Source organism: Hesperophylax consimilis, chromosome 3 (assembly GCF_061612785.1).
Source record: "Hesperophylax consimilis isolate HC1 chromosome 3, BYU_Hcon_1.0, whole genome shotgun sequence".
NCBI classification, from domain to species: domain Eukaryota; kingdom Metazoa; phylum Arthropoda; class Insecta; order Trichoptera; family Limnephilidae; genus Hesperophylax; species Hesperophylax consimilis.
The window spans coordinates 20,021,173-20,040,163 of record NC_142838.1 but is presented as its reverse complement, the minus strand read 5'-3'; the positions used below and the strand labels follow the sequence as shown (position 1 = coordinate 20,040,163).

At 34.2% G+C, this 18,991-nt stretch overlaps 1 protein-coding gene across 1 annotated transcript in view; it reads left to right on the top strand.

Moving 5' to 3' along the window:
- ttv (exostosin glycosyltransferase 1 ttv) overlaps positions 1-18,194 on the top strand; it is a 481,148-nt gene extending 462,954 nt beyond the window's left edge. The window contains exons 7-8 of the mRNA XM_089649049.1: positions 3,600-3,853; positions 11,284-18,194. Coding sequence (XP_089505175.1) covers positions 3,600-3,853; positions 11,284-11,464 — 435 coding nt within the window. The 3' untranslated portion in view covers positions 11,465-18,194. The remainder of the gene's footprint in view (positions 1-3,599; positions 3,854-11,283) is intronic.
- The last annotated feature ends 797 nt before the right edge of the window (positions 18,195-18,991 follow it).

The following is an 18,991-nucleotide window of genomic DNA, read 5'->3' as shown; positions in this document are numbered from 1 at the left end:
ACACCAATATAATAATTTCAACAAAATAACAGAAACTGATGTCGGAAAAATTATCGATGATTTAAGGGGGGTTCCACACCCGGTTATGACAACATAGATGTAAACGTATTAAAAACAATGAAACAATATCTAATTTACCCCCTAACTCATATAATAAATACAAGCCTTATAAAAGGTGTATTTCCTGATAACTACAAAAGAACAATAATAACACCGATTTATAAAGCTGACTGCCCAAACGACCCACAAAATTACCGCCCTATATCCCTTTTATCAAATATATCAAAAATATTCGAAAAAATTGTAAAAAATCAAATCTGGTCCTTCCTAGAACAACGTAAAATTATTAATTCTAAACAGTATGGTTTCAAAAAAAATACCAGCACCCACGATGCTATTGCAAAAATAACAAATTTTATATATACCGCCCTAGACTCAAATGAAAAATGCATTGGAATATTTATTGACCTTAAAAAAGCATTTGATAGTATTTCACACACTAACTTAATAAAAAAAAATAAAATTAATTGGAATAAATGGAACGGTACTATCCTGGATTATAAGCTTTTTGGAAAATAGACCACAGCAAGTAAAATTATTAAATGAATTAAGTGATTCCGAAAGTAATAACTTCTCGATACCACAAGGCACAGTTTTAGGACCACTTTTGTTCATATTATATGTAAATGATATATTTGAAGTTGCTAAATACGGAGAAATTGTCTCATATGCAGATGACACAGTGCTTCTTCTAAAAGCAAACACATGGTTAGAACTGAACAAAAAGGCTAATTCAGACATCAATGAATTGAAAACATGGTTTGACAATAACCTACTAACGTTAAACTCTAAAAAAACACACTACGTACCATTTTTCATAAACAAACCAAATACGCCGCATGAAATAAACATTCGAATTCACTATGCACCAAGCACTCAACAACACCACTGTAATTTACTATGTACTAATATTGAAATTAAAACTTCAACCAAATATCTAGGGATCACTATTGACCAATGCCTAAAATGGATACCACGTATAACCATTCTCAAAAACAGAGTACGAAAATTAACCTTAATTTTTAGCTGCTTGAGACATATTCTAAATAAAGAACTACTGAGAATGACGTACTTCGCATTCTGTCAATCCATAATCCAATATGGTATAATAGGATGGGGAGCGCCTATAAAACTCACACACAACCTCTTTACATTGCGCAAAAACTAATAATTAAAATAATATTAAAGAAATCATTTTTATATTCATCTGAACTCATTTTCAAAGAATTTAAAGTCAGAAAATTAAATACTCTTTTCCTGTATCACGCAACCTTACAAGTTTACAAAGATGATATCCTAAACAAAACCGTACCATTCAAAAACATAGCAAATCTCAGGCAAAAATACATGTTACCAATTCCGATTTGTAAAAAAACTTTGGGTCAGCAAAACTATAAATACTTAGGAACAAATTTCTTCAATAAATTGCCAGAAAATATAAGATCACTAAATGATATTTTCAAAGAATTCAAAACACAATTAAAAAAATATACTGAAAACCTAAACTAAATTAAAAAAAAAAATAAAAGAAAAACAAAAACAAAAAAATAAAAAAATTAAATAAAAATCTAAGAAACTAAACAAATAATACCTCATCCCATACACACAAGCAATTGCTTTTTATGGGAGAACATTGAAAAATAATAAATATTAATCATATCATATTACTAGTGAAATATATATAATGTATATCACACATTGTAAATTTGTATATTGAATAAATTGAATTTGTTTTTAAAAAAAAAAAAAAAAATATCTAGAAAAAAAAAAAAAAATTTTTTTAAAGTAATTGTTAAAAGAACCCGTTGACAAACTGATATCAATCAGTTTAACGGGACTTCTTTGTATTAAATGTATTTTTGAAAGTTAATAAATAAAAAAAAAATAAAAAAGTATCGATTTCCGCATGGGTAGGCGTATTTATTATGAGCAAAGTTTTTTTTAATTTTTTTATTTTTTATTATTTTCTCTTAAATTTCAATATTTTTATAATGTGCAATATTATGTTCATACAATTTTCTCATAAATTTCGATATTTTTTACTTTAAGCAATGTTATGTTTTTTATATAATTTTCAATGTTTTTATGTCGAGCAATTTTTTGTTTTTATATAATATAAATATCATTTTTTTTATTCTTATAATGTTTTCTTATTAGAGGTACAGTTCCAAGGAAGAACTCACTGATAAAATGTAAACTGTCGATTTCCGGAAAATATAAATAAATAAAAATATGATGTTCCGGTATACTCATACACATTCTCGCTTATCGTCTCATACACACATAAGGGTAATATTCTGTTATTTTGACGCAAGTATATCTACTCTCAATATGACCCAATCATTAGAATTGGCGTTTCTGACTTCTTCCATCCTCTCTCGCATTACATGGGTCTTTACTGTCCACTTTGAAAGACTCAGTACCGCCCTTGTGAAGGACCATCACGCATAATCAAAATTATGCTTGAAATGGCGTTGTATACCGCACAAGAATTCCAACTGCTCCAAACCGTCTTGAGTCAGTGAGACTATTGCATCCCCAATTGGGGTATGTTGTAAGGCTGAAGATAGTGGGGGGGGAAGGAGATGGGGAAAGTGCGGAAGTACCTGGCTATTCAGATCTGGACACTAAACTCGGCTAAAGCCATGTAAAGCAACGTTTCGATTCTGGATGGTGGTTTTAGGTACGCCAGAACAATACTGAGAGTATCTTCCACTCTCTTACGTGCCTTAAGTTATACTACATATTATTATTATTAGTATAAGTAGAATAGGGATGTTCAAGGCCCCGCATTCCGAATTTCTACCAATCTTTAAACATTTACCTTGAACTTTTTATGTTTTTAAGCTCTTAAAAAAAAAGTTATTTTTGAAAATATTTGTCGAGCCGAAAAGTATTTATATAAAATTCTCTCGATAGAAAAAAGGCGTAATGTGTGCTACGAAAATGATTAAAAAACCCTTTTTGTTTTGCATTTAACATATTGTAGGTATGAAAAAATCACAGTGTTTCTTTAAATAGTGGGTTTGTCATTATTTGTCGAGATTTTTGCTCTATTTTAAATACGTCATGCTTTATTGAATATTGAATTACAATCGTTTTTATTTATTTATTTATTTACGCCCTAATGGGCTTTTACAAAAGTAGTTAACAAGTAATACAGTTGTGTTACATAGTTTAAAATAAATTATGATTTTTGATTAAACTAAGGTAAATTCAAATTAATAGTGTGGATTACGGAAAGCTAAATACGTATTAAGGAACATATACATATAAAAACAAAAGTGTATTCACTACAGAGTTGTGAATTCATACATCTCAGTAAAATGATTAAAAAGATTTCGTTTTATAACTAATACGGAATCTTTAAGCATGTCTACAATATTCCCAAATTTATTACCAAAATGATGTAGTCTATTATTATTATATTAACGAGCTCCCTATAACATTCGTATGTACGTATTTCCCTTTCATACCATCTACTTCTTCTTTTTGCTTTGCGACTTTCCTTCTCTTACACGTCTTTTCTCTTGTTACAGAATGCGTGGGGCTACACATCAAAGTGGACCAATGAGTACTCGATCGTACTGACGGGGGCGGCCGTGTACCATCGCTACTACCACACTCTGTACGCGCACTGGCTGCCCCCATTGCTGCACAAGGCCGTGGCGCAGGCGCACAACTGCGAGGACATCCTCATCAACTGCCTTGTAGCACACGTCACCCGGCGCCCACCCATCAAACTGACGCAGCGGAAGCAGTACAAGGAGCCGCCCCAGACGGCGGGAGCGAGGTTACCTTACTTTATTAAAATTATTTCAATCTCCATTGAATGTTGAACCTCTTTTATAACCAGTTTGGTACTGATACGGCATCAACGTCACGCATCGCAAGCAGTACAAGGAGCGACCCTAGAGGGCACGAGCGAGGTGACCTAACATCTTAAATTTGGGAGGCGGGTATGGGTACCGCCGCCCTGGGAACCATTTATTGGATAACCGAAACATCTGCCATATGTCACCCCAAGTGGTTTGCTACGTTTGGTGACTTAGCAGGGATGTCCAGGTTCATCGGGTGGGGTGTGTTGAGATCTTGGCGGTAGATGCGCCGACCCACCAGTTACGTGGCGGGCCGGATCGTAGGAGGCCGGCTTGGGGAGACCCTTTGACCTCTCCAGCTGGTCTCTATCAACCCATTGTCTTGCACTGCAGCGGGGATGGATTCATACATCCGTCACACACTGTCCCTGTCTCTCCTGGATACACTGTCCCTGTCTAGCAAAGCAACTCCCCACCTCATTTATTTAATAAACAAATCATTATGTCATCATTAATCATTATTGATCACAAATCGTTAATCATTATTGACCGCTCGGTGGCCGAGTTGACATCGCGTTTGGGTCCCACCCAGGCGTAGTGTGTTCAATTCCTCGGCTGGCTAGGTCCTCCATCATAACACAAGCATATATATAAATAAAACCGACCGGTGGCCGGTTCTATATATAGACCGGTCGGTGGCCGAGTTGACATCGCGTTTGGGTCCCACTCAGGCGTAGTGTGTTCAATTCCTCGGCTGGCTAAGTCCTCCATCACAACACAAGCAACATTTTCAGCTTACTGTGGTGGTAGTAGGAGATTTTCAAATATTGTCAGGTTATTCGTAACCCAGGAATGTTTGTCTTTCTTTTTAAAAAATAATAATTAATTAATTATTAAAAAAGACTAAATGCTGTAGAAATGAGATCCCTGAGATGTATATGTGGTAAAACCATTTATGATCGTGTAAGACATGTAGAGATTCGCAAAGAATGCAATGCTGATGTCAGAGTAATGAGTAAGATTAAGAAAGGGACGCTTATATGGTTTGGGCATGTAGAGCGAATGAACGAAGAAAGTAGTGTAAGAAAAATATACGACGCAAATGTGAATGGTAGACGCGGGAAGTCGGGGACGCCGAGGAAGATATAGCACGATCAAGTGAATCAGATACTTGAGTCGGGCCCTGTCAAGAGCCAGAATAATAGAACAGTAGGTATGTATGAGTCGATGTATGAATGTGAATGAGGCAAGGAGTGTGTGCCAAGAACGAGTTGTTTGGCGGTCCGTCGTCTCTGCCTGCGGGGAAACGGCGTAATGATTAGTTGGTTGGTTAATTTTGTTGTAAGAGTTGGTGCAAGCTGGTTGAGCTACCGCGAAGTGTGGTTTATCTGATTATGACCATCTCTTACAATGAAAATGGAAAATGAATTGATCTGCTTTCAAGCCATTTAACGTTGGCAATTTTACCATCGCTTTTATCATTGCCTCTCATAATAAAGTCACAAAGACCACGATCAGTTCGTTTTAGCTGATAATTGGTTGTAAAATTTGCAGTTCATACAAACTACTGTTCCTTACGGTAACCAGCACCAAGAATACTTCTTTCCTGGAGATTTTCTAACAGTGTCATTGACATTTATTACTTGTCTACGAACAGACTAAAGTCAACAAGTAAAGAGTCAACCAACTTATAGCACATAACATCTTCCCATATTTATAATAATTGTTAATAAGAATAATTGGGTCCCCAAGAATTTTTCGGATCGTGGCCATGTTTTGTCTTGCAATGGGAAATTATCAGCAGCACCTCCGGTCACCATCTGACTTCCATAGTATCCAGACAGAACTTGTGTCACTTGTGTGCATGTCATCATCATCACTTATCCTACCATGACTTCATTCCAAATGCAAATAATTTGGTTTCATTGGCAGTAACAGCTGAAAAGATGAAAAAGTAAACCCAAAGACCCGAGGAATTGCCTTTGATACTTCAAAGAAAAACATGAGAACCTTCTAGAAAATATTATGAGTTGCATAGTTTTATATCATAAAAATAAGAAAACACTCTGTACAACACTTATATATCGTATTATTTATGAAAAGTCTATTAAATAATCGCTCACCTGCATTCTGACAATAAAACACACTGAAACCAAAAATCGCGAAGTTCGTTCGGCGGTCGATCAGATTCAAAATATTATGTAGAAGTCAAACGTGTGCCTTCGGTTACACCATTTCATATTAAACCTGATACCCCTAGCCTGTGTTAGACAAAATAACCAGTTAATATAGTTTTAACAAAAACCTGTAGTTTAAAATATAATACTTTAGGCACGAGGAATATTAATGGGGGTCCTATTGCCATCATGGTTCAAAGTTATTGTACGTCACTCCAATTTTTATCTAAGAGAGTCCCAACTGCTCCCAATTTTCTGAATCCATGACTATGGCATTTATAATATATATAATAGGACTATGGTATCCCCAATCGGGGTATATTATGAGGCTGAGGAAGTGGGGTTGGGAAATAGACGAGGAAAAGGGAAGTATCTGACTATCTAGTCATCAAATATGCCCGAAGCCATTTAACACCTCCGTGGTTAAGGGGTAAGGCTCTCGACTAGCAATCAGCAAGTCGCAGGTTCAAATCCCGGCGAGGGCATATATTTTTTAATTATTTTATTTTATTAATATATTTGCGGCACGTTACAGGGTGAAAGATACTCTCATTATCGTCCTGGTGTAAGACCACCATTCAGAATTAAAAAGTTGCTTAACATGGCTTTACCTTTGTTTATTAACCAGATCTGAATAGCCAGATACGTCCGAACCTTCCTCTTTTCCTTCTCTTTCCCCTCCCCACTACTTTTAGCCTCCCAACATACCCAATTGAGGATGCCATGGTCTCACTGACTTTAGGTGGTTGGGAGTAGTTGGGACTTTTATACGGTATCCACATTAAAAAATGTCCCAACCATGTAAACTAAATATTGTTTGTCTGGTGATTCCTCACCTTTCTCTTTCCCCACTCCTTCCCCTCCCCGTAGCCTTCAGCCTCACAGCATACCCCAATCGATGCTGTAGTCTTATTTACTACTTAGACTTACCTACTCGGTAGCATGGAGCAGTTGGGACTCTTGTGCTGTATTCACACTTAAAGAAAAGCAATGTTTCAATTCTATACTTGTACTAGTCTTATATCGATCATAACTCGGTTGTAAAACCACAGTATTATTCTCTTTATTGAGTTCACATTGCACTTAACTTATAAAGTTTAAAGTGTAACCTAGATATTACTTACTCAGCCATAAAATAACAGTAAAAGATTTAACGTATACATTTACTTAAACGGCGAAACTTGGACAATAAGTTGAATAACTTTTCGCGAATTTCAACATCAACACGAAAAGTTGTCTGAGATACACGAAAACAAAAACTTTCTTATTCCATAAATGTGGAAACCATAAATTCTGGAGTTTTTATTCTTCTAATTATATATTTCACAGTTGTGTAGGTATATCACTTTAAAGTCTAAATATCTTTGTGAAATAATTTTTTGAATGACCCAAATCGCTTTGATTTAAATAACAGGATCTATCGGTTTAGGTAGGACTCTTGTAGTATTCTTGGGCTTAGTTTTTTTAACCCCCGTCACATTTGTCATCGTCACATTTGATATCGTCACATTTGACATCGTCACATTTTACATCGTCACATTTTACATCGTCACATTTTACATCGTCTCCTTTGACATCATAACATTTGACATCATCACATTTGAGATCGTCACAAATAATCAACACTCGGTGTCATTTTGATGATTATTGTATTATGATTATGTCAACAGTTAACGATTTTTCTCTTTTATTGTTTTTTTCAATTTTTCTGTTTTGTTTGTTGATTAAACTGTCATAAGCATAACGTTAAAATTAAAACTTAACCAAACGCTGACGGTTAGGAGACGAGTGGTTAACCGGAATGGTGGGAGTATTCAATATATACGAGGCATATCCAGAAAATAAGTGTACTGAGGCTCTCACGACCGAATGAGTTTTATTTTCGATATGTTGGCTACACTTACGTGTAGCCTGACTCTTCCCCTCCCCAACGAGACCTGTTCAAGGTCAGTACGTTGAGGAGTGTCAACGCGACAACACGTTTCGTGAAAAATGTCAATCCAATCTCCCGCCAAATGCGAAATACGCGGCGTCATCCGTTATCTCGTTTGGAAGGAAAAACCTCCGTTTGAGGTTTATAATGAGGTTAAAACTGCATATGGTGATAAAGCTATGAATTGTACGAGTGTGTACAAGTGGTATCGCGAGTTTAAAAACGGTTCTCACCTCTTCACCCTCCACCAAAAAATTCAAAACCACAATTTCAGCCAAGAAGATCGTGGCATCCGTGTTTTGGGACTGTCAAGGCATAATTTTGATTGAATATCTGCCTCAAGTGGAGACCATCAACTCTGCAAGATACTGTGAGACCCTAAAAAAATTGCGGAAGGCGATTCATAACAAGAGGAGAGGCATGCTGACAAAGGGAGTCAGCCTGCTGCACGACAATGCCAGACCACACACGGCCAATGCCACGAAGGAACTGCTTGCTTCGTTTAAATGGGATATCCCGAACCACCCCGCGCATTCCCTTAACCTAGCACCTTCAGATTATTATTTCTTTACCTCCCTGAAGCTGTACATGGGTGGAAAAAGGTTTTCAACCGACGAGGAGGTAAAGGAGGAGGTGGAGAAGTGGACGAAGGGGTTGGCGGGAAACTTCTTCGAGGAAGGCATCAAAAATTGATACCCCGCTTCACCACCTGCATTGAGAGGAATGGCGACCATGTCTAAAAATAGCTTACATATGTACTACGGTAATCATGTAATTTTTTTTGTTTCAATAAAAAGATTTGTAACCTACAAAAATTCAGTACACCTACTTTCTGGATACGCCTCGTATATAAAGCGTTGAATGCCAAATTGGGACGACGACAAAACGACGATGAAATTGATACACCTCGGCCTTACTGTTACTCTGGACATGTACAGTTTACCTCAGGTATATTTATGAAAAGTACTTTAGTTTTACATTATTAGAGTGACTGATGATGATGAGAAGTAACTGTAAAACACGTTGTACACGGAACACACTAACTGACAAAAATATTGCTAATTTATTTAGAATCTTTTCGAGTTCTTAGTCTTTAACGAATGAATTAATAGCTTTCCTAGTAATGTTTCAATAAAATACGAATGTGTTATCTTAATGTCGGAACATGGGTTCATAAAAATTCTAATATGTTTGCATTTCGTCATTGTATATTACCAGGACAAAAGCAGGTACATGAACACGTGTACCGGTATAATATGAATCTACACGAAGAAAAATGATCCTGTAAAAAAAGTGATAGCGTGCCAATTTCGTGATAAATTATTAGTCATTCAGAATATATCTAGAACACGTGTTCATTACCTAATAAATGTCATGACGGAATGCGACAATATCAGTATTTGAATTAACACGTGTTCCGCCGTCCTCATAAAACTCTCGCTTTTAACTGATACTTTGTTAGGAACTCTGTCAATTCGTTCGTTAAAGGCCTGCAGTCCCGTTTTTTAACAGGAAATCGAATAATTTAACCATATATTTAATAATTTAACAGTATTTTGTATCAGTAATGTTTTCTTGTGTACTAATTTTTGAAGTGAAACTTCTTTAGGCGCGTAATGGATTTTCGTGGACGGAGTAAAACCAAGTCAGGATCGACACGAAAATGCGGGTACCCCCACCACCGCTCACCGTTCACCGTTCACTGTTTTCAGTAAAAGCAACAAATCATTAGCATGCGCATAAAAGTTTTTATGTGTTTTATTTAAGTACTTTTTTACTCGGTAGTATAATTTTGTTTGGCGCATGCCTTAGCTGTGGTACAGACGTGGACAGGGCTTTCCTGTACCGTCCGTCCGCCGTTCAGTCTGGTTTAGTCGTCCGTCGAGAGCGCTCGCGTCGCGCGCTTTGCCGTTCCATTCGTATTCCAGTGAGTAGTGACGAGATATTTAATTGTAATATTGTTATTTATGTAATATTGTATACTTGTGAATAAATTGAAAATTTTTGGAACTATACATTAATCGAACGTCATTCATCTATAAGAAAATATTAGAAAAAGCAAATCCATGCTTCGTCGTTGAATTATTTAACCTCTAATTTTCAAACTAACCTAAGAGAGAAAATAGAGATGATGAAATGAAAATAGAGAGAGAGGAATACTAGAAGTTTCACTTCTGTCTTGCGTAGGCTTGACACACCCACTTTTTTTTACTAGGAAACGGCTTGCAGTCCCGTTTTTAACAGAATTTTAATGAATCAGCAATACTCATTTTTCTCCGTGTTTGGAGAAACTCTCATTGATTCTATTTTTATTTTCCCAAATGAACAAAACTTTGTTTACTTGATTGAATCCGACGGATGTAGCTTCTCGCCTAGTTTCAATGTAAAACAGTCATTAGATTGAAGTTACAGCACAACTAACCCTTGTCCAGGTGATGTTTTTACCTTTGGCAAATCTACAGAAAACCGTGTCAGAATTACCCCTTATCTTTCATAACACTGAGTTAGGTCACGTGTTGGCTCGACGGTTGTAATTTTCATATATTATGTTGTACCTCTTGCCGCTTGGTTTGCTTCGTTAGTGTTATGTTTTGCGTCTTTTTGGTCATGTCGGTCGATGGTTATCTGTGTACTGGTACATTTCTGGCTTTGTAATTTTTTTTATATAGACCCTTCTAAATATGTTTTCTGTTCCTTTCAGTTTATTTATAGGTCACCCTGGTTAAAAGATATTGAAAAGTTTTGCGTGTGTACATCGCTGAAGATTCTCAAATAACTTTGAATGTGGCCACATACCTACTCCTTGCGTAAGTTGGGAATGTTGAAATTACCTCGTCTTTAGTTGACAAAAGTTCGCCCAAAAGCTCATTTTACTTTGGGAAACTAAGGCTAAAACATAAAAATGAAGAAAAAAAATAACAATAATAAAAAAACGTGTCAAAATAATTTGAAGAAATTATTTTGACACGTTCAAATAAAGCCAACTTTCCATGTCTAGTGAAAACGACAAAGCAGACAAGTGTTTTTCGAAGAATGATTTTTTTCCAAACCTAAAAATATGTGTTAAAAAATTGCACTGTCAGAAAATAGGTCATGAGTCTAAAATATGTATTCTTATTATTTCGGGTGTTTTTAATTCCTTCAAAAAAATTGTTCCCCTTAAGATCTTTATTATTAAGGTCCTAAATATTACTTACATATTTTGGTGTTCTTTGATGCATCGATTGATTTTATTCCAGTGTACATTAATCTCTACCATCTTTATTAGTAAATTAAAGTTTGTTTGTTTGTTTAGGTCCCCTTGGAACGACCCCGACCACTTCATCCAGCGGCAGTCCTGTCTGAATACCTTCGCCGCCGTATTCGGCTACATGCCCCTCGTGCGGAGCCGGGTGCGGCTGGACCCCGTGCTGTTCCGGGACCCCGTCTCCAACCTGAGAAAGAAGTACCGCCAGATCGAGCTGGTGGGCAGCTAGCGAAGGCCGGAGCTCTAGGATCAAACTCTCACGGGGAAACTCCTCGATTTCCAGATGACCGACGGTTTAGGAATGCGGGTTTACTTAAATCGCGCACTGGTGTGACACTAAACTCATGTGTGGTGCAGTTTCTGACACAATTGATCAAATACGAAAACTGTAGATTATTCTACAAATGCATTGCTGAATTGACGTATATCAGAAATATTTGTGGTTTTTACAACCTGGACACCTATTTTGATTCAACTTTTCAAGAATCGACTTTGCATTCAGTTTATTTAGAATACCAATTCTCTTTAATAGCTCCTTATGTACTGATTTTTCACTTTAAGCAATATGGAATATTATTTACTAGGTTATCCCGTGTTTTGGGCCATGTTAATGTCAATTCAATTTTCAAAATGAATTGTCAACAGATTGTGTTTTTAATGAGTAATATATATGTACATACATGGCAGAAAATTTCTTTTTATATCTTGTGATAAAACCCATATTGAAATTATTCTTGACGCATCGCGTTTAGTTTGTTTAATTTTGCCAATGGAATGGTAAACCGACCTTGTTGACTATTTATTTCGAAATTGTTTTCCGCGATTTATTATCCTCCGCCGATCCGTAGAAGATATACTGGAAAGTCTGAATACTTTTTATTCCATTAAAATTATAATACTTTGAACGATGAGTTGTATGTTTAATCAGGCTGAAGTAGTACGAGTGGATGACGACGTTGCCTGTTGTCCATAACCAGCGCCTGGTGCGTATTGGCTGGTTATTTGATTGCCACGGACTGAAATTTTAGATCATTTACTATAGAACACGAATCGCAATAAATGTTTCAATAAAACTCAATTATTTCGAATACAACTTATATTTATTGTCCTAATTTATACAGGTGAGGTAAAGGAAACCCATTTTGTATTTTGAATAACGATAAAATAGCCTAAAGTATAAATCAACGGTTTTAAAATGATTAAGTTACCTATGCGGGCCTATGCCCCGTATTTTCGTTTGTAATTAATAATCCCATTTCTGTCCAGTATATATTTATTGCATACCTGTTCTATTCTGTACAGTGTAGGAAATGAATTATCGCTTTCTGTCCAAACAATGTAATCTAATAATTTCCCCATATCATCAATCATGGATGGACTTGTTCTAGTTTTAGTATGTGACTTGCAATATTGAACTAGGTATAGCATTCCTTTAATTTCGATAAAATTTCAACTGGATAGTGGACACCCCACTAAACCACTAAACATTCCACGGGGGTTTTAATCGTGTGTTTCCATCACATGACCAATTCAAAATATTCTTATTTTGAAGACCAGTTGGAATTATAGTTTTATTTGCCATTATTAATTAATATAATTTAGTCAATTGAATGTTAAGGTTTTGAGAACTTATATTAATTATTTGTGACGTCAATTAAAATAAAGCCATTATGCTTGCGTGCCACATTTTATTTAAGTAACCATTATTTATGTGTGTCAAAGTTTTTGGCTATTATTTGAATATATTATGGAATATTAAATTATTTACTTTATTTTACAGTTAAGTGACTTAAATACCTTCGTAAGAGAATAATTAATAATTCAAAGACACAGTTTTTACGTCTCAGACTTAAAAGAAAGTAACTAAATATTGTTTTATAAGTATACGTTTTTTATGAAATATTATTTATATTCATTGACTCCCATTGACGTTTAAATATGTACTTAATAAACGAATTATGTTCTTATAATTTGTTTGTGTATACTTTTGAATTTGTATAAAACCCATTTGCAGTATTGTAAAGATCACACCATTGAATTCCCTTAACCACTAGAATGTTTATATATATGACACCAATCGCTCAATTGGTTAATGAAATAGTTAAAAAATAATTTATTATGGACAATCCGTGTTTATGACCACCGGTACCAATTTTATACCAATGTGTTTGTGTTTTTTTTTTAAATTTATAATTTATTATAAAGAAACTCCTGTCTACGACTGTGAATTACCTTATTCGATTATTTTGTTTATTTGTATATTATAAACAATGGTTCGCACTTATGTCGTTTGTTCGCAACACAATTTGATTTTTCAGTGATTTTTTTTGTATCAAATGCACGGTTCCAAGTTTTTATTTACACTGCTGATTGCATTTTGGTATCGCCGGTTAAATTTGTATTTCCGTGAATACATTTCCGTTTTAAATGGTCGTGCTACTATTGAATCAGACATTGTGATTATTTCCGGTTTTGTTCAGAGTGCAACATTATTTCCGTTCGGATACACAATTTACGTTGATAAAATTTCAAACATTTGATCCGAAGCTATAAACAAATGTAACTCGGTAATGTATTTTAAAATAAAATTTGAATCCCTATTCCAAACAAGTTTTACCCTAATCAGATTAAAATATTTAAAGCTCTGCTTTGTTTCCGTCTGATTTTGGTTATTGTATTGTATTTTCAAACAAAATAAAGAAACCATTTTATTATTTTAACCACCATGGCAGAGAAAGGAACACTTTTTAATGTTCCTCTTTAAAAGTTTTAATTTTGTTTATAAAACTTCTTTACAAGTCCGACTTCGCCATTTTTATAATATTATTAAATTTTCCATTTTTTTCCGGGATGTATAAATGAATTGTAGCTTAGACTAACCAATATCGCAAATATTAGCGAATCTTTTAACGAATACTAAACAAGCCATTAAATTATCCGATGACGTGACTTTGCTTTTCCTTTTCCGGGAAGCTTTCCGGATGGACTTGGCTTATATTTGGATCGCCCGGTATTTAAATATTTATTGAAATTGCGGCTTAAAGTAATTGATTGTTTGCATTCAAAGTGGTACACACCGTTAGGTAACTGCACGAGTCATGTAAATACTTGTTTCCATGCAAATATGGGTAAGATACCTACATACGAGTAACTTCTTACAATAATAATTAATATCTCTTGGTTAGATTTCTACAGTTCAGCCCTTAACCGGAGTAATGTTGTTTTTAATCAAATTATCAAACATTGAAGATTATTATATTATATAATTTAATATTAACGACTCTAAACGGTTTGGTTTTTTCCATCTTTCTCAAAGAAGAATATTTTTAGGTACAACATTATTCCGGACAAAGGCTCAGTTTTACACATTTTGCGCGTTTTACATCACACATTCCCCAAAAACTATTATTTTATTAATTTTAACTGAGAAAAAAATCTTACCGGAAGAAATATACTTTTTAAACAGTCTTCTGAATACGAGTGAATAGAAAAATATTCCAAAATTTATTTAAATAAGTTAAAAGTATTACGATCAATGTGTCACAATACGCATACAAAAAACATTTTTATTTTCTTAATGCAACACATTAAAATATTCTATGGCCTTTTCAAAAGTTTTCTCTCGTCTTCCAGATTTTTGACATTTAACTCTGGACTTTTAAACATTTTCATAATTGAAAATGCGCTTCATTTGTGTACAGTAATTTGACTACGAAAAGTAATTATTTTGTCCATTGTCAAAGTTCGGGTAGTTCGCGCTATGTACAGTGCACCTGCCTCTTCTGCCTGGGCTGAATTCGCACAGCAACTATTTGTTTTGACATTACGAACTTTCGCTAAACACTACTTCCAAACGTGATATGAATGCATCCATTGTTGCGCTCGGCTTTCTCGATATTTTATTATAATTTACATTACTCGGCAATATTCGTGTACTGAACTGTGGAATTATTCAAATTAGGTATTCATTTCAAATTACTCTCAAAATGCACATTATGACATTTTCAAAATAAAATGAAAATACTTTTGGTTTATAATCTAAACAAAATATGAATAGTGATCATCCATTTTTTTTGGTATCCGAAACCCAACGTCAGCACAATTACAACTTACATATAGTTACCGGTTAACTGTTGTTTTTTATAATTTGTTTAATAAATTTAAAGGTGATTTTCATATTATCATTGCCACATTTAAAAAAGAATGTCGCCTCCACGAATTTTTCCGAAACCTTCCGTTAACCTCCCGTCCTTTGAATATAAAATAATAATAATAGTATCAACATGTACACCATTTGATTTGAAAAAGGATTACAAATCCAACGATGGTATCTCGAAAAGTCGCTTTTCCTTCTTATTTCTGCCCTACTCACTGAATAACTTGCACTGATGCAACAATATGTGTTCTTTTAAGTTTTGTGATCGAACATCTTAAGGACGGGTTGTTTAACAGAATATGAACAATTCATCAAATTTCCGAGTTAATATTCAAGTTCTGTTATTTTCCAAATACTGTGATACTACCTGACGTGATGAAATATTTCAGAACCTTCACAGAACTTGAATCTTGTTATTTTGCAATCTTGATTTTTTTATGAATTTGTTAATATTCCTTAAAATAACCCATTCTAAATCTTATCTAGTTATCAAGCTTATATAAGATCGCTTCCGTAGTAGTCCCTAATGAGAGTATTGTTTAATTGACATCGGAAATATAATAATAACCCTATTAATTTGTATTTATATCCGAAATATTTGCGCCATGCGTGCGGTTATATTCCTGCCCTAATCAAATGTGACTGACAATGCCTTGCCCAATTGAAAATAACTATTATCAGAAGGGTTTCTGTTAGTTGGATAAAGGGTCACGTAGTGAGGGGCTCGGGCAGGTTACAACTTACTCGTACAATGTCCCGAATTAACAAGTCCTTGGTCAAGTTGAGTGTTGCGAACAAACCGTACGTATTTGTGTCATGTTAATTCAATTTATCACGTTAGTGTTTTCGTGTTCATATTGGCACTTGAACAAGAATAATTTAAAAAAACGTTTTTTTACTTCGATGCGAACATGTTTTTGTGTTTTTTGACCTCTCTTTATAATTTTGATCACATTTTATCAATTTTTATATACATCCTTGTATCTATTAACAATGCTATTTTTATTGCAAAATCTCAAAATGAGTAACAATAATAATTTAAAAAAAAACGTTTTGTTATAGTCTTTTATTTCGATGCGAACATGTTTTTGTGTTTTTTGACCTATATTTATAATTTTGATCAAATTTTATTAATTTTTATATACATTATCTTTGCATCTATTACCAATACTATTTTTTATTGCAAAATCTCATAATGAGTATACGTATTGATTTTTTAAAAATTGAATTAATAAGTGAATTTATATAAATAATAATATGTATGTGCCTGTTGATTCTTGAGATTGTGACTTAAGTAAAAATAAATAATTTAATAACAATATTATATCAAGCGAAGTGGATATTTGTTTTTCAATCTGTATAAATAAATAAATAAATTAATAGACATCTTTCTTTTTAAAATAATCTACTCGTATTTGTCTTGTAAGGATCCATTATTATCTTTGTTTGTCTTCCAAAATGTAATAAAATTAATGTACCATATCAGATTTATATCAATAAATCACAACATTTTCGTATTCACAATTACTATCATAATCTACTTTTATCAATCACTCACTCATTTTGGTACCATCAAACATTCTTAAATCAACCTTTTTTACATGTATATATCAATAAACACAAATGACAACTTAATACATTATATTCAATAAGTTACTAATTTGTCTATCTTTTTTATTGTTTTGTTGTCTTTAAATAACTTTATTTTAACTTCATAACAAACAGTGGCGTAGTGATATTACATTATCTTCTTTCCTTGCCCTATGTTTAATTTTTTTATTAATTTTTTCTGAAAATATGTATTTAGGTATTCAACAATATAATATAACGATACATTTTTTATAAAAAAATCATATTTTTCTTATGCCGAAAACGGTTCTACGCCACTCACTCAATTTTATTATATTAAATAATATGTCAGTTTTTATTATTTCTCACACTGATATTTTCTAAATGGCTATTTTATTTACGTTAACCATTTATTACGGTCCTGTCACTGAGAGCTCCGTTGTGACTTCTTTCTATTCATTCTTCGTTCATGAGATTGTGTGAGAGGTTACACCGGATATTTCAGTGGTACAACTTTATTATTATTTTTGGTACACAACTCTTATGCAGACGCAAAATACAATCGCAAATAGAACTACAAGTTACATAGCTTGACTTAACCTTACATAACCCAACAGATATAGCGTAATGTGGTGTAAACAAAGATCAAGAACACTGTGATGGGTTAGATAGGAGATATTTAGAGGTGCATTCACTAAGTGGTCGCAATAAGTATGTCAATAAGGGCATTAGCAATATTTTCGATATTTTGCGTCTATATAACAGTAAAGTAAGTACCTTATTTTAAAATTTTAATCATGAACCGACTATTCACTGAAATATCAGCTCATTGATTTCATATTATACATTAGTAATTTTTGCCATTAGCATAAAATAAAGCTAACTTTTTACGATGCCATACTAACCATGTTACTAGTATGTTTGTCGGGCATTAGTGTATAATAGGATATTAGAATTAACCGATGTCTAGAATGAAATAAATAATAAAACTAAATAACGGAGAATGTGATAGGTTTGGGTGTAAAATATCGTAAGACATGAGGGAAGGCTTATAACATAAACTCGAATTTTGTACAGTTTTCTATGTCGATATTATTTATTATTTCAAAGGCTTTTAATTTATATGTATTATTATAAAGCGATATTAAATTAGTACGTTTAATGTTATTGACTTTATTGTATATAGATAAATGAATATATAAATAAATTATGTACGATTTTATTTGTCACGATTACTGAAAATAATAAATATTATTTTGAAGAATTTTTTAATATTTTTTTCTCTCTTTTTATTGTTCTCACAATTGAAAAACCACCGTCAAATAATATGGAGTATTGTCTTGTGACAAGACTCCATATTTTTTGACATATTTTAATACATACAGTACCTGCTAGAAGCAAAGCGAAACTGTCAATGTATCTACTTGTGGCCGGGAAGATTCTCGATTTTATCAGACGTGAGTGTTCCTATATAAGGCGGCTACGTCGCGGTATCTAGGTAGTCTTAGGCAGTCAGTCGGTCAGTACCAAGCCCCTGCGCCCGCTCGCCGTGCACCATATCCACATCCCGCGATCCGCTCCTGCATCGAGCCGCAGGTACCTGCGAGTGTACCCAGCGTTGCTCGCGCGGTTTGAGCCCACTGCTCGCATCTACCGACTAGGTCCACCGTACCTTACTGGCTTACACTGCGGTACCTGGAAAATCCATGGTCTTCACCAGTGCTGAACTTCACCAGCAAGTCTGGTCTCCGCCCGCAATGACGTAAAGCCACTGACTTCATCGCCACGCCCACTCCTCCACCGTTCATCTCCGCTTCCATGCTGTTGATCACTACCACATCCCGAAAGTCTTATCTTTTCACAGTTTAATTAATTTGTCAAAGCTCTTTATTGAAATGACTGTTGAGGCCAAAATACCCCAAAAAACTGAATGACATTTTTTAATTAGGTTTAGAAAATATCTAGTACAGATATATGCTACTTTTTTATTTGTCTTTTAAATAATGGTATAAAGGACTTTAAAGAATTTTG